The following is a 15,528-nucleotide window of genomic DNA, read 5'->3' on the forward strand; positions in this document are numbered from 1 at the left end:
TCATGGAAGCCTCTTCATAAAATGTTCGATATGGACCGAAATAAATTTTTTCTAAAACATCTCTATAGAGAATCCCATTAATTTCGCCAAGAACGCCAGGGTACGACCTGATTACTTTCCCTCCCAATTCAGGAAAGGTTAGCCCTGCTGCCCAAATTTTGAATGTTGTTTCAGGTTTAAAATAATGCAAGTAATCCTGTAAGCATATGCGCACAATACCTACCGGCCGAATTAGTGGTCTGCTCAACCCTTTGGTGAAGTGCGCCATATGTTATTATATCTTGATTAAAATGATTAAAATCACATTCAATCTTATTGACCCTTTTGTGCCAATTGGTAGGGGTACGGAAGCCCATATTGGAAGTAATGCTGAATAGCTATGTTAATTACCTCAAGGGGTTCAGCAATGCACAAAATGTAGCTTCCCTTTTTTTTAAATGTGACCATGAATGGTGACTATGTGTGCATGATAAACCTGATTATACCTGTAATACCTGTCAACCTGATTATACCTGACTCACCTCACATGTTTATGTTGTAATTAATATGTTTTATATTGTGATTTGCGTTCGTCAATAAAACCAGGTTAGAAGTTATTTAAGACGTCTATTTCAATTAACTCCATAAAGTGTGTCTACGATAGAGGGCGCAATCTCAAGACTAAGACGAGCACCCAGACCAGCATGCCTTCTTTTACCAGTCGCCCTTCTCCCTGCATTGTTTAGGATCAGCTGTGCATGGATCTGAAACCCCACCCAATGAGGAAGGACAAACCGTAGGGAGGAACAGGGACTGCAAGAAAACAGAGCGGGGAGTCTTTTACCACAGTGTCGGTCAATACAAGGCAACAATAACGCTTATTGCCGTTTTCTGTAAAAGAAAATTCCAAGGAAGAGGAAGGAAGGCTGTACTGCAACATTTCTCCTACTGTGCGCCGCGACGGTGAAGCTAGTCAGCTGATATTTTGTTAGCAATTTCCAACGAGCGGCGACGAGATGATTGCCTTGATTAACAAGCTTCTGGACTGGTTTAAAGCGCTGTTTTGGAAGGAAGAGATGGAACTGACATTGGTCGGTTTGCAATATTCGGGGAAGACCACCTTTGTAAACGTGATTGCGGTAATATGACCATTTTATGTTTACTCATAGTAATAATGCAAATCATGATTTTCCTCCAAGGTAGCTAGCGGTCCCGTGATTGACGCTGCGCCCACAATAACTGCCAAGTGTCGTATTTCGCCGGAACAGGAAAGATGCCTATTGCATAGTTGAAATACAATGTCATCTTGGTTTGTTTCGCATGTGGTTGAAGTTGCTTCAGTTTAACAGCCGAAAGACAACGTAGGATGACCGTGTGGGCCTAGAGTGTTGCTAAAGCGTGTGAATGAGCAGCGAGAGCTAGCCACAGTCCATCATATGATGTGCAGAGACCCGTTATGACTGGCATCGCGTGTGACGTTTAGTGAATGAAAATGGAGTCTCAATATTTGCTATGTGGTTAAATCCATCTGTGATCCTCAAACTACATTTGTAGGGCACATTGTCCTAAATCCGGTCAGGAATGCCTAAGGCTGAATTGGTGTGGATTAAGCTAGTTTGTAGTGGCGAAATACCATTATGAACACGACTAGCCTTCGGCTAAAGAGGCATAATTTTTCAAAGCCGACCTATAAGGTTATAAATATCGGAAATTACAGCTAGATATAGGCCCATGAACGACGTGACCATTTTACTGCTTAAATCGACTGTTATCCTTGTACACAATATCCAATTGTCAGAAAGGATATGTTTCTGAAGTTTCAGGGCCTACTATAGCTTGTGGTCTGGCCGAAGATGTGGCTAAAATCTCTGACAGCCCCAGCGTGGTTCTGTCATGCATATTGCTCACTTTGACACCGGTGTGGGGCATACTTCCTTGCTTAAGCGCATATCTAGGTTACTGCGAAACCAGTCCATTCAAAGGTTTGGTTAATTTAACCTAAACCTTGTCTATGGGCAAGGCCAAGGATCCTGCAGCTTTTTGCTCGAATGTTATGTCTTGAAATTCAGTTAACCAACCCCCGTAGCCAACAGATCATAGCCATAAGCTCCTTTTTTTTTTTTTTTTTTTTTTTTACCTTTGCCTGAGGCAACACTATAAAAACAAGGGCTCATGTTACATTTTATATAAACCATTCTGGATTTAAAATTTAAAGTAATCTTCATACACATGCTCATCTTTGTTTTGAATATTTGGTCTGTTTTGCCAGTGTTTTAGAATATCTGAATGTTGTCTAACTTCTTATCCCTGTTCACGATTAACATGGTCACGATTCAAATCATGGTTTCATTAATATTATTGCTCCACAACAACCTTCATGTCCTCAATCTGTGTCACTGAGGAAGGTTCTAATTAGCTTGTCTGGTAAGGCAAGCAGAATGTTGTGTCATTGGTGTCTGCTGAGTCGTGACATTTGTGCATTAGTGAGTCAGTCACAATTCAATAAATAATTTACTGACTAAGTAGAAGTGGTCTTTACAGAGTTATAGTGGCATGATGGATTTGCTTACAGTTGTCAGTTACAGTTGTTCCCTTAGCTTCATTTAATTCAGTGATTAGGCTAGGAAACAACTCCAATAGTCAACCACTACCTCACTTAAATGTAGTGGTAAAGGAATGGGTGCTTTTGACTTGCCAAGCATGAAACCTTTCCTGAGTTTGCATGTCTGAACCTGAGCTCCAAATTTGGTTTTGGATCAGAAAGCATCAGGTGCTTCAAAATTAGGCCATAACCGTTTAAAATAACTTAAATAATAAGTTACAATTTTAAGTTCTAAATATGAACGTACTGATGGGCTACTTCAATTACCAACTACTAGCATGTTGTTTTTGTGATCAAGTGAAATCCCAACATTTCAGAATTGCATTATGTGAAAACTGATCTGTGTCATACTTCCCATTTGGTCCCTAATGATGATCCTAGGAAGTACTGCTTGGATTGTGACCCTCTTTGTAGCGCTCTCAGCCTTTGTCCTATTGACCAACATAAGGGTGCTAAGGAAAAACATCTTCTAAGATGTTCTGATTTGTCACTCACCACCCTGTCAAACTTTGCTGTATGCAGTGACTCAAGTTGTCTGCTGCAGCTAATGAGTATCCCACCTGCACCACAGGAGAACACACGCCAGACTTGGTGGAAGGTCATCCATGTATAAATTCACACCTTTGGCAAGGACATAAATTCAACCTGCTCATTGCCCCGCCTTCCACTTGCAATTCCTTGCTGGCTCAGATCGTTTGAAAACACATCATCTTGCCAAGCATCCTTTTATCAGAGGATCCATCACCAGGACCGTGGTTTCATGACATATTACATGACAAATTTGTTTTGACTCATCCTTAACAAAATATCAGAAGCCTGAAATAGCTTGGCTGCCATCAGTGAAGCCATCTAATGATTTACTTTCCTAAGTGGGTAATGCAATGAAGACCCCTTGCATAGAACCAAATATAGACATGGAAGTGTCTATGCATTATTGTGTTTTCAGATAAGATAGGATAAGGCAATGGTGCCCAACCAGGGGGTACACATACCTCTACGGGAACTTGAGCAGCACGCATGTGGTACGTGCAAAGATTTGGGTTTACAGTTTATTTACGAAATGATTACAAGCCATTTCATTGGCCCATTGCTAAAATGGTACGTGAGCCTGCCACTAGTTTCCACCCAGCAGGTGTCAACTGTTGCACTACTCTGTGAAGAGGTCCCGTTCACGAATGTCAAAACTGTGCACAAACCAACTACCTAGCAAACATGAATCATTTACTCAAACGTCCATTTGCTGTCGCCCCGGATTCGGGATAAGGGGAGCCTAGTGAAAAGTGACCAAGCCCAAACATCACCAGTTCAGTGAAAAATATATATATTTTATGTGGATTTGCTTTTACGTATGCAAAATGTCTGTATTAAAGGGCAGCCATAGAAATTCATTTTTATTTAATGAACAGTTGTGTTGGATACTAAAAGTTAAACATGAATCAATTTAGGAAAATCATTAACATGCATGAGTGAGGGGTAGGGCCTACTGTTGGCATGGCAAAACAGCTAAGGGGGGTTACATAAGACAAAGCAGGTAGGGAACCATGGGATAAGGTGTAGTTGATTAGATCACTCTACCTATCCCAGGATTGGTCACTGACAGGTTGTGAAGAGCAGATGGGATCGTCATCTGGTGTTGCACAACTAACTAGGAGCTTTATCTCAAAAGACCTAATGCTAAATATTTCTGTTACAATAGTTCAGTATTTTATACTATCTGTTCTAAAATACTTCCCTCTGATGCCGTTACCGTGTTTTAGTGTAAATGTGATTTATGGTATGGAATATGGCTGAAATTGAAAGTAAAAGTAAAGGTAAAAAATGCCCTTGTACATCACTTTGGACAAAAGCGTCTGCTAAATGAAAGATATAAATGTAAAAACAGCTGAGCCATAAGGTTAAAGAGCTCTCAACTGGAAGATCAAAAAGCAACTGGTTCCTTCATCCCTTTGTCTAGTGCAAGGATTGTACTTCTGTCTAATCTGTCCAAAGTTCCTCTGCATTCTTGGAGTTCAGCCCTTAATTCTCCAGATTCTTTGCATGGCATCAACAATTTGACAATGCAGATCACTGTGGATTCATAGTGATTTTCACCACCTGGCTTTTTTAAATGGTTCAGTTTATGTAGTGACAGAACTGCTACACCAGAAAATGTTTCACGTCACAGATTGCCAAGCTTGTGCTTTGATGGCTGAAGAGGGTAACGGCCTTTGGCAAATGTGTTGACAGGTATTGTGGGGTATAAGGCAGTGTCTGCCTCAAACTGTTATATGCTCATTTTTTTATCTGCTGGATTTTAAAATGCAGCCGTTTGCCACTAGTTATTACCTGTATGTTTTGTCATTATCGTGTGGTTGGCAGGTGATTTGTGTATTCATGAGTGTGCATGTTACTGTTATTCTCTCTGCAGTCGGGCCAGTTCAGCGAGGACATGATCCCCACCGTGGGCTTCAACATGAGGAAGATCACCAAGGGAAATGTCACCATCAAGGTCAGGGCATTATCCAGTCGTGTGCGTGTGTGGTGTGTGTGCGTGTGCGGTGTGTGCGTGTGCGTGCGCGTGCACGTGCGTGTGCGTGTGGTGAAGTATCTTGTCATGGTCTGCCAGAAAGTCTACGTTTATATTAAGACATTTAACTTCGATGTTCAATAGGATAGACTACAGTCTGATTTTACCACAGCGATGTAAACAGCTGCAGGTATGCAGGATGAGCCCTTGTCATTTATTTGACTGAATTAGGCTAACATTGGAGTCAGGCATGAGTGAAGATTGGGTCCTTTGGGAGTTTACTCAATCCTATTGAATAGAAATGATTGTGGTGCTTGGCTTCTGCTCTCACTGTGCCACTGTTTGGACACAGTCTTCTGGAGCCACATGCTCACAGCTTAGCACACATATGTGTGTGTTCTTTGCAGTGGGTAACTGTGTATATTATGTGATTTTGATGTGTTGGAGAGGAACAACTCCTGTGTTCTGTTTGCGTATTTTCTGTGTGTGTTGGGGTCTATGTGTGTAGTTTTAACTACTGTATTTCCCTCCTGGCAGCTTTGGGATATCGGAGGCCAGCCTCGGTTCAGGAGTATGTGGGAGAGGTACTGCCGTGGAGTCAGTGCTATAGTGTGAGTACCATTTATATTAGCAGGTGTCACTAACCCCACCTGCTCATGTTTGCGACGCTCTGACAGGCCAGCAGAACAGTGTCAATCATTGCAGTGATATACTAGAAGTGAACTTTGAACCTATTGATTAAATTCTTCAATTACCACAAAATCCCAACATCAATTTTTTTTAATAATACTGAACACACACATGGAACAAACTGTCGAATTGTTAGTCACTATAGCACATAATCACTTAATTCACACCAACTAGGACTTCCAGTCTTATACTTTTTATATTTTTATATATACTTATACTTATTATACTTAGCTATTCTAAAATGACATGCATTAGTACAGTTCACTGTTAGCATTGTTTTGACGCAGTAATCAATAGGGACTGGAACTCCTTTGAACACTAAACTATGTAAACTCAGCATTTTGAGTGTTCTTAAAGCTTCACTACCATGAGCACGCACACACACACACACACACGCAGTCCGGCCCTTGCAATCTAATGTTTGTCTCCATGCCGCCTGTCATTCAGATATATGGTTGACGCTGCGGACCCTGAAAAGATCGAGGCCTCCAAGAACGAACTGCACAACTTGTTAGACAAGCCCCAGCTGCAGGGCATTCCAGTGAGTACCACAGATGCCATGGCCAAACCACCAATCATCAGTCGCCTTTTTATTATCACTTCAGTCTGCCTCGTTCTAGGGACATTCCTGGAGTATTTATTTATTTTGTATTATAATTTTTTTTGGTATGACGATGAAGTGACTGTTGCTTAAGAAGTGTTTAGAAAGTTTATCAGACCAGGGAGATTTTGGTGGAAAGCAGGGTCCTTGGGCCTAAAAAAGGGTTTCTGGGGGGGGGACACAGAAAAAATGTCAGGGGACACTTCCCTCCTGGGATATCCGCCTATGGCTACATGTAAACTATATCAGGCTTTTTCAGGCAGTCTTGTCTTCCAAAACATGCAATTTGTTGTGTACTTTAAATGGGTAGCCTGACAATGTCATACTCATAATTCTAGTCAGAATATGAGTCTGAAACTGAACCACTGGGCTGTGATTATGGGGCGTGTTTCAACGAACCAGGAAAGAAAATTCCTCTTCGCTGAATTGGATACCTAGAACCAATCAGAGCAACGTAGTATTACCATCTGATAGATTAAACTTTTACCTGATCCCGTAGGAAGGACGGCAAAAACATCTTTTCAATCGACAAATGCCTTGATCGCGTTTCTCTGTTCCTCTTTCAAAATGAATGCGCTGTCAATATCTGTTGAGACATGCCTGCTCACGTTACTTAATTAGCACTCAAGGCTAGAAGCTACCATTTGTTTCAATGTTTTTTTTGTCTACGCGTTAGCATAACCTATCAATAATGGTCTAGAGTGCTTCAGTTAAGACCTACAATCCTCGGCAACACTCGGGTTGCACATACACAACTAACCGAGTCAATGTAGACATAAAAAAAAGTCGTATAGATAGCTTAAATCATATAAAATATGTCCCACTAAGCTCCCGAGACGGCGCCATCTTTGTTCGATGTATATTCTATCTATCTAAACAACTCAAGCGTTGGTTGGTCATCTGTCCATCAATGTATAAAGCCCGCCCTTACAATTTGATTGTTCAGATCACTTTTCTGAGACGTTTAATCTCTCCCAACTAGCTCAATTCCAGACTGAATCTCCCAGACCAAAAATTTTGTGGGCGGAGTTCAGGCTGGTATCCAGGCTAGTAAATGGGTTACTAATGCCTGCAATATGTAATGTGTACAATCATTTTGGCTTTGCGTGAAGTTCAGAGAAGTCTCCAGTCTCATGTGCACAGCTGGTTAAAAGGCTTTGGCCTGAGTGCTTAGTGCATATCCATATGCAGCACCTGAGCCTCACACATGGAGCCCCCCTCTCCCCTTCATGATTAGAGGTCGGTCCTGTCGCAGCCCTTCTATGAATAATGAATGTGTGTGTGTGTCTGTGTGTGTGTGTGTGTGTGTGTGTGTGTGTGTGTTTTGAGTAATGACCACCACTGCAGTCCTGCCTGATTTATTGAGAGAAAGGGAGGGGGGGAGAGATGGTATTAAAGAGGAGAAAATGAGGATACTGAGCAAGTGTGTGTTTGTTTGTGTGTCAGTGTGTTTATTGGTGTCTGTGTGTCCCTGTGTAGGTATGATTGGTAGCTTGTGTGTTGGTGTGTGTGAAGATAGGGAAAGAGGAGGGGTCAGTTTTCTCCCCAAGGTTAGCTGGTGGCAGTAAAGGAGTGGATAGACGACGTGTCTGACTAGACATGGGAAGCCATTAAGGGCAGCTGAGTTGCTGGGTGGAGGAGGCAGGGGTCCTATTGATCGTGCCACTGTCGGGTCTTAAAGGCTTTATCACTCTGCTCAGAGGTGCACAGGGGTGCGTTTTCCTCAATTCTCATCAGGATTTACTGGCGCTGCCTAAATTTGGGTTTCAGGAGAGCTCACAGGGGGGTGGATCAAAAATGTAGTCACATTTATATTTAGTAATGTCATTTTAAATGAAAATCTGATGGATAATAAACCAAACCATCAGTGAATATCATACCATATTTGAACAAATATATATTTTAATACTAAAGAACATTGTCTCAGTTTTCTTTTTTTCATGAAAAAGGAAATGGATATTCCTATTGAAGCTTTCTCCTTTCCGCACATACAGGTACTTGTTTTGGGAAACAAAAGAGATCTTCCAGGTGCCTTGGACGAGAAGGAGCTGATTGAGAGAATGTGAGTTATTGTTTTGTGTCTAACGCTAACCGTTATTTTGGTTGGACAATTTAAAACATTTAAAACCTAATCCTTTGCTCTCTAGGAATCTGTCTGCTATTCAAGACCGAGAGATCTGCTGTTACTCCATCTCATGCAAGGAGAAAGACAACATCGGTAAGAGTTTATTTGAGAGACAAGGGTGCCCTACCCAAATCTGAGAGCTACAAACCATAAGGAATGTTGCATGTGCCTATGTATGTATTAGGAATGTATCGTGGAGATTTAAATCTCTGGACCGTCTTTTGATTATGAAGTTTAATCATAACAATTATTCAGTGTGGTTACGTTCTTTCTGCCTTTTAATGAGTTTGACTGTTGGTTGGTCTACGGACTACACAGGGTTTCCTTGGTTGTCATTTAAGTGTATTATATGTGACCTGTGTGTCCCTGCAGACATCACGCTACAGTGGCTGATCCAGCACTCAAGGACCAGGAGAAGCTGAGGCCCTCATCCATCTGACCCTGCCTAAACCTAGAGGAACCATGTCCGGTGTACACACACACACACACACACACACACACACACACACACACACACACACACACACACACACACACACACACATATACACACATATACACACATATACACACATACATATACACACACACACACTGGGCTTCTCAAATGTACTCTTCATAACAAAAAAATAGTACCCCCCCCCAACACACACACACACACACTGACCCTGCCCACACCCATTACACCTTCATCCTAGTTCCGTTCTTGTAAAGACATTGTGTGAAATATGATTTGCACTGTTTTCTTTCATTTTTTTGTAGTTTTTTTTTTACGCAATTTTTTTTTTTTTACAAGTGACTGGATAACATTTGACTTTCATAAGTTGCTGATCAAATAACCGCTTGTTGTTAACCTTTGCGCTTGGTTTGTTTGTTGGTTTGTTTGTTTGTTTGACAGAGCTAAAGTGTTACTGGTTGGTTGGTCGGTTGGTTGGTTGGTCGGTTTGTAAGCTTGACCTCACCTTAAACAGCCAGAGTAGAGTGATCCACATGGCATGCTTGTTTTCAAAGCTGCCTGTGACCGAATGATGACCATTTAATGGTTTACTTTTTTTGAAAGGGGTTGGTCACATTGTCAGTGGCCAAGGTTAGGTCAGGACAGTCATGTGACAGTCAGCGCCACTCTTGCTTCCTGAAAAGGACCTCTGACTGTGTGTGTGTGTGTGTGTGACAGGAAGTGATGTTGGGCATGGTTGCTGAACATACTGCATGCCTCAGTGTGTGGTTTTTCATCTTAACAATCAAAATGATGTACACAAACATACACACACCCACGCACACACAATGGAGAGGGAGCTGTTAACATTGTGCAGGTTGGTGTTTCTTCTAAATGCAACTGCAAAACACAGTAGCCATAAAATCAGCTCTATTTCTTCAGCGAGGTATTTGCATGCGATATCGCAACCCCATCTCCAACCTCCATGTCTTGGCATTTTCTGTTGTGAATCAGCCGGGGAATTCGTTGTGCAGACTTTTTATCTTGCCTTTTTGCCTCACCCTACCAAGCTGTAAGCAAAATGAAGTAATCCCTGCATCATGAAGAAAGTGATTTGCTGAGAGCTCTTATGACCTGACCGGACTTGACCCAGACTTGCATCACGAAATGCAGTGTGTGGTCTTGTCCTTCTGCGTATACCAACTCATAGCCTGGTCAGTAAGGATGGGATTTTTTTTTTTAAACAAAGCCCTTCCCTCTGGAGCAGATGGATGAGTGGTCAAGTTTGAGCTGCTCTGGTGGAGATCTTGGGAGACTGACTTGGCTTTGAGCTGCTCTGGTGGAGACCTTGGGAGACTAATTTGGCCACTCAGGCGCTTTTGTTTTTTGGTATTTACAGCGTCATTGTCAAAATAAAATGATGTTCACAGTGCCGAGACCATTTGATTCAAAATTGAATGATGATCATAATAATCAGAACCAGCATGTTTGTCAGTTATTAGATTAGATTAGATTAGGTTAGACTCGTAAGTCAATATTTTCGGTCTGCATCATGTGATCTGTTGTTACATATACCCTTATTATTAAAGCCATAGTTTGTGCTTTTTAAGCTTTTTGGAAGGTTCCCACTTTTTTAAATCCCTTGTATTGTTCCCTGATTGGACACAAGTTTCATGCTTGTTTCTGAGAGCACAGATTCAGAGGCTAAAACTGGGTTGAATTGAGTGTTTCTGTTTTAGACATTCCTGTCAATCGCCATAGTTTGGTCTCTGTTGGAGCTCTGAGGTCCAGTGCACATCATGGTTTAGGATCCTCCAGCAGCTTTGTGTTGCAGCTTGGGAAAAGGTGAATGCCATCCGGTCATACACTTGGTAGCGGGACAGCGTGCTAAAAGTGAGGCAAGACTAAAAGTCAGTTTATGGCGGGGACCTGTGAAGGACCTGTGTTTGTTTGAATTATTTTCAGATTGGTATGCAAATGTTTTGATTTGGTTCAGGATGTGGTATTTGTTGCACGGCCCTGCCATTAGATGTCTTAATTGAATATTGCTAGAATGCATTCCTGGACTTGTGTGATTCCTGAACCTGAGTCTGTATGTCCCCAATGAGAAAGCAGCAGTTCCAACAGTGGTTATTGCATTCTTTTTGTTTTTGCCATTTTTCTCTCTGCCAGGCTCTTTGTACATCATACACCAATCCATCTGGCTATGTTGGCTTGGGTTCAGCTGTCTTATCTCTGGGTTTGAACTGAGCTTGTCATGATGGGAGTCATGTAGTCACACAATACCCCATAATTCTGTTTGCCAGTTGCCTTTTGACAGTTGTTCATGTACTGGTAGTTATCTTAAGCTGTTGGGCGGTGTTCTGTGTCAAATTCATTTTTTAAGGTACGTTTCCCTTCCATTATACATATGTACATTTCCAAAAAAAGACAAACAAACAACCTTTTGGCATGTTTTGAAGAGTTTCTATTTGCGCTCTCTGATGGGATGTTGTACATAGCAACTTGGAACCAAATCGATCTCTCCTGTCTGTAGAGTCCTATGAGTTATTGTGAAACCTGTGTGCAAAACAAACAAACATATGTATATATAAAACATAGATTGTTTTATTAGCTTCGTTGGTGAAGGAATCGATTGAGTTGTACGGGGATCACCTGTTTCATTACACTGGTGGAGGGATCCATTGGATTGTACAGGGATCACCTCTTTTTATTGCATTGGTGAAGGGATCCTTTTCAGTTGTGGAGGGATCCTTTGGGTTTTGTGGTCGTGGCCTGTGGAAGAGGGGGGACAAGGGTAGCATGCTGTGTCAGACGGGCAGTCTGTCACCTTATGGTAGCAGAGCCATGGGGCTCAGTTTGGCCAGAGATGGCAAGAGGAACTATTTTACAGACAGCACAATATTTGTCCTTGTTCCTCGACTCTCCGTCTCTCTCTCTATCTCTGACTCCTGAACAAGGTGGGGAAAGAATGGAGACTCCTGGTGAAATAGATGGTTTTGGAGATGATTTTCATTTTGACACAAGATGAAAGATTTTTCAAGACTAGCCTTTTTCGTAGGTTTGATGTCGCCAGGAAATTGATGCCGGATTCAATGTTCGTTTTGTCCATAAATAATTCATTACTATAGATTATTGGTATTCTGTGATGTCAGAGAAAAAGAAAATGGGTGATGTTTCTGCCAGATGTCAAACGTCATAGCAGAGCAAAACTACTGGCTTAAACCCCATTCAAATATTTGTCACCTCAAGGTGGCAGCGTTGGCCACTGTTAGCAGTGCTATTCATCAGGTTAACATTAGTCCATGCCTTGTCCCCCTGAAGCCAACGGGTGTATTGATGCATAACTTTGTTTGAACACGTTTTCATCTTGGGCTTTCTTCTCTAATTCCTCCCGTGTTCAGTTAAGCTCCAAATTTGCCTTTCTTTCTCTCTCTCTCTCTTTTTTTATGTTTGTTTTGAGGTGGTAGCTGATTCAGAAAGCAGTTTGTAAAAAGATGAAAACAAGACAAAAAAAAGACAAATTCCTTTCCTCCAGCACGTGATTGATGGTGGGTTTTGAGAGGTCTGTGTCACTAATATCTGCTAACTGTGGTGCTCTGGTATAATGGAGCACTGGTGAGCACACTACTGGGTTTATCAAGCGCTTGCATCATAGGCCTCATGTGAAGCCATGACCAGCAGCATGAAATATCAGTCCAGTTCATAACACACTCTGTTGTCCCCTTAGAAAAGAAGAAGAAAATGTATGTATTCTATGTATTAATGACAAAAATTAGGCTGTTCCTTGCTATCTTTATTATAACTCTATTTCTTTTGGAAAATAACTTTTTAAAGAATTGTTGACATGATAACGAGTGTTTCTGTATAACTACTTTGAAGAAACTTTCAACTGATGAAAAACAGGTGACCTTTTATTTTAATTTCTCTTTATATTCCCTTGTCCCTCCAGTGAGAACTGTACATGTTGCTATTGTTATCTTGAGATAATTTAAAGACGATGAATAAATGATTTCCCACTCAGTGGATGAGTGTCTGTTCCCTTTTTTCCGTGTGGATTTTCAGACAAACAGGATCAGAGGTGTGTGTGTTTGTGTGATTACCTGACCATCTTCTAATGGAATCACAATGTCAAACTAATTCATTTGCAGCTTGAAGACACTTTGGGACCCCCACCCTTCAATGTGCTGTGCATGCACAAAATAAGCGGCAGTTAGGCAGGTAGGCTCATCTCTTTGCAGACTTCCTTATTGCACAACACAGCCAGGCTATTGTATATGCTGATCACAGGCAGACATTTTCCTGCTGATTACAGACACTAATGGTTCCCTCAGAGTATCTGTTTTCATGATATCTTTGTAAAGCTTTCTGGCGTGTACCAAAACAGTATTCATCTCAGTTACTTATTTAAAACATATATTACAGTACTTAAATGTGGGGAGATAAACGAATATGAAATCGGTAGATATCCAGCCATCTCCCTTTGAATGTCATTACATGTCGCTCATATTTCAATGCTACCACAGATCAGGTCTCTATGCCTACTGCTAATATGAATACAAGTAGTGGTGAATGGTAAAAAAGAAAACTGCAGTTTCTTGACACAGATTTCAGATTGATGGGAATAGAGTATTGTTGTGTTGGCTCCCAACAGGCCTCCTTAACTTGCAAATAAGGTCAAACCAAGCCAAGCCATGGTAAGTGGTAAAGGATAAAAATGCCAACTGAGTAAATGTAAAGGGGACTGGCAGTATGGATCTGACCAGTAGAGGGCAGTATCTGTCTTCTGAATTCAGACAGGCGAGGGCTTGAACAGTCGTCTCCTTTTCTTTCATCTCTGAGGCTTCCTACACACACTATTGACGCAGTGTGGCTTGGGAAAAATATTGAGTCACAATAGGGAGCCATTGCTGGAAACACTGTGACGACTCTGGTGGAAAATCTTTGGCAGAGAGATGGGCTTTCATGATCACGTCAGCTTTCCTCTTTGTGTCTGGGCCCCGGCTTGGTTTTACACTGGAAATCATGCATTTGAGATCATTTTTGTCTTAAATCTTTATGAAATTCAACTGAACAAGATAGTTTTTATGGAGAAAAGGCTCTTGGCAAGGGTCTTCAGGCTTTGGGCTCTGTAAAGCACCTAGAGGCAATTGTATTGTTATGGCGCTATATAAATAAAATTGAATTGAATTGAATTGAAAGAAGACTGTGTTACACTTTACTCTTTCCTCTGTTGGTAAATAGTGTTGGTAAATAGTGATGCTGGAAACAAGCAACCTTATAGATGAAGTGGTCCTTTTGTTGCCTTTTGTTTAAGCTTAAAATAGAAGTTGGCTGTTGGGTCTGTTCCTAGGGCTTTTATTTAAAGCTTGCCGATCCACGCTGGTCCATTTTGAAAGGGTGTCCCACCGATGTTGCCTCTCAAGCTGAGCAAGCCTTTATACCCATCTGTGCAGACCTGCAGCTCCAGAGAGTGTGTGTGTTTGTGTGTGTGCTTGGTTGGAATAGTTTAAGATGGACATGAAACAGGGTGAGTGTGTGTCTGTGTGTGTTGAGGGTAGGGGTGTCTTGATGAGGAGCTTTTTTAAATATGATTGCCATGTCTACCAGCAGCACCATGCACTTTCCTTCTCACGCGTTCTCACCCCTAAAGCTGAGAACAGAGCGGCAGGGAGCAGGAAGTGTCCAGCTGGACGCAGTGAGGACGCAGACCAGTCTGACCTCTGCCCATTTGCACCACGGTGGCCACTCCGGACGTACCCACTCCCACCAGGACCAGTGATGGAGTGCTGACAGTGGGAGGTTGGGATTCTCTGTGCAGAGGGTTCTGATCTGAGCGGCACCGGACCCAGCCTGCAGAGTGCCGGATCCGTTTCTACTCTGTTCAGTTCTGTTGGCATTGTTCCCAGGGCTGAAGCTGGCGGTCGAGGCTGTTGTCATGGAGGCGCAAAAGGGTCTCTCAGGATTGGGAGCTGCATGTTGTCGTCTCCCCCACTCCCCCCCCCCCCCCCCCCGCTTTGGACAGGAACAAGATAAACATTGTCCTCAAAGTGTCTACCCCCTCAGAGGGAGACTGTTCACTACTACACGATGATACACACTTATACACACAAACATACACGCACACAGACACTTATTCACACATACTGTACATACACACACACACACACACACATACACTTATTCATACACACATACATACACACACACACACACACACACAGATACACTTATTCCCACATGCATACACACACCCTCTCTCCTCTGGCATGAAATAGGGCAAGTATACACTCCCTCACCTAAAGACTTCTATACATAATGTATGAACCTACATAAACATGCAGCAATGTGCACAATGCAGCATTGGCTATGCCCTACAATCACGCCAAAGCGTGGCACAGTTAGGTGGAAGTGACCACGAGTCAGGCAGTATAAACCAGCACAGTGTTTCTGTCCTAATATTACTAATATTCCTAATATTACGGTGACTCTCACCAAAAAATCTTAATAAATGAATCAGATGGTATTAAAAGTAAACAATGGAAGTATACAAATAGACATTGAGTGAACACAGACTAGGGTATGTACA

General features: G+C 42.0%; 1 protein-coding gene across 1 annotated transcript; it reads left to right on the top strand.

Moving 5' to 3' along the window:
- The first annotated feature begins 726 nt into the window (after positions 1–726).
- Positions 727–12,948, top strand: arl8a (ADP-ribosylation factor-like 8A). The gene is made up of 7 exons (XM_080848400.1): positions 727–1,118; positions 4,989–5,069; positions 5,625–5,698; positions 6,225–6,318; positions 8,373–8,440; positions 8,526–8,596; positions 8,876–12,948. Exons 1-7 carry the CDS (start codon positions 996–998, stop codon positions 8,923–8,925), a joined length of 561 nt encoding a protein of 186 aa, XP_080704526.1. The 5' UTR covers positions 727–995; the 3' UTR covers positions 8,926–12,948.
- The last annotated feature ends 2,580 nt before the right edge of the window (positions 12,949–15,528 follow it).

This window comes from Sprattus sprattus (assembly GCF_963457725.1).
Source record: "Sprattus sprattus genome assembly, chromosome: 12".
NCBI classification, from domain to species: Eukaryota; Metazoa; Chordata; class Actinopteri; order Clupeiformes; family Clupeidae; genus Sprattus; species Sprattus sprattus.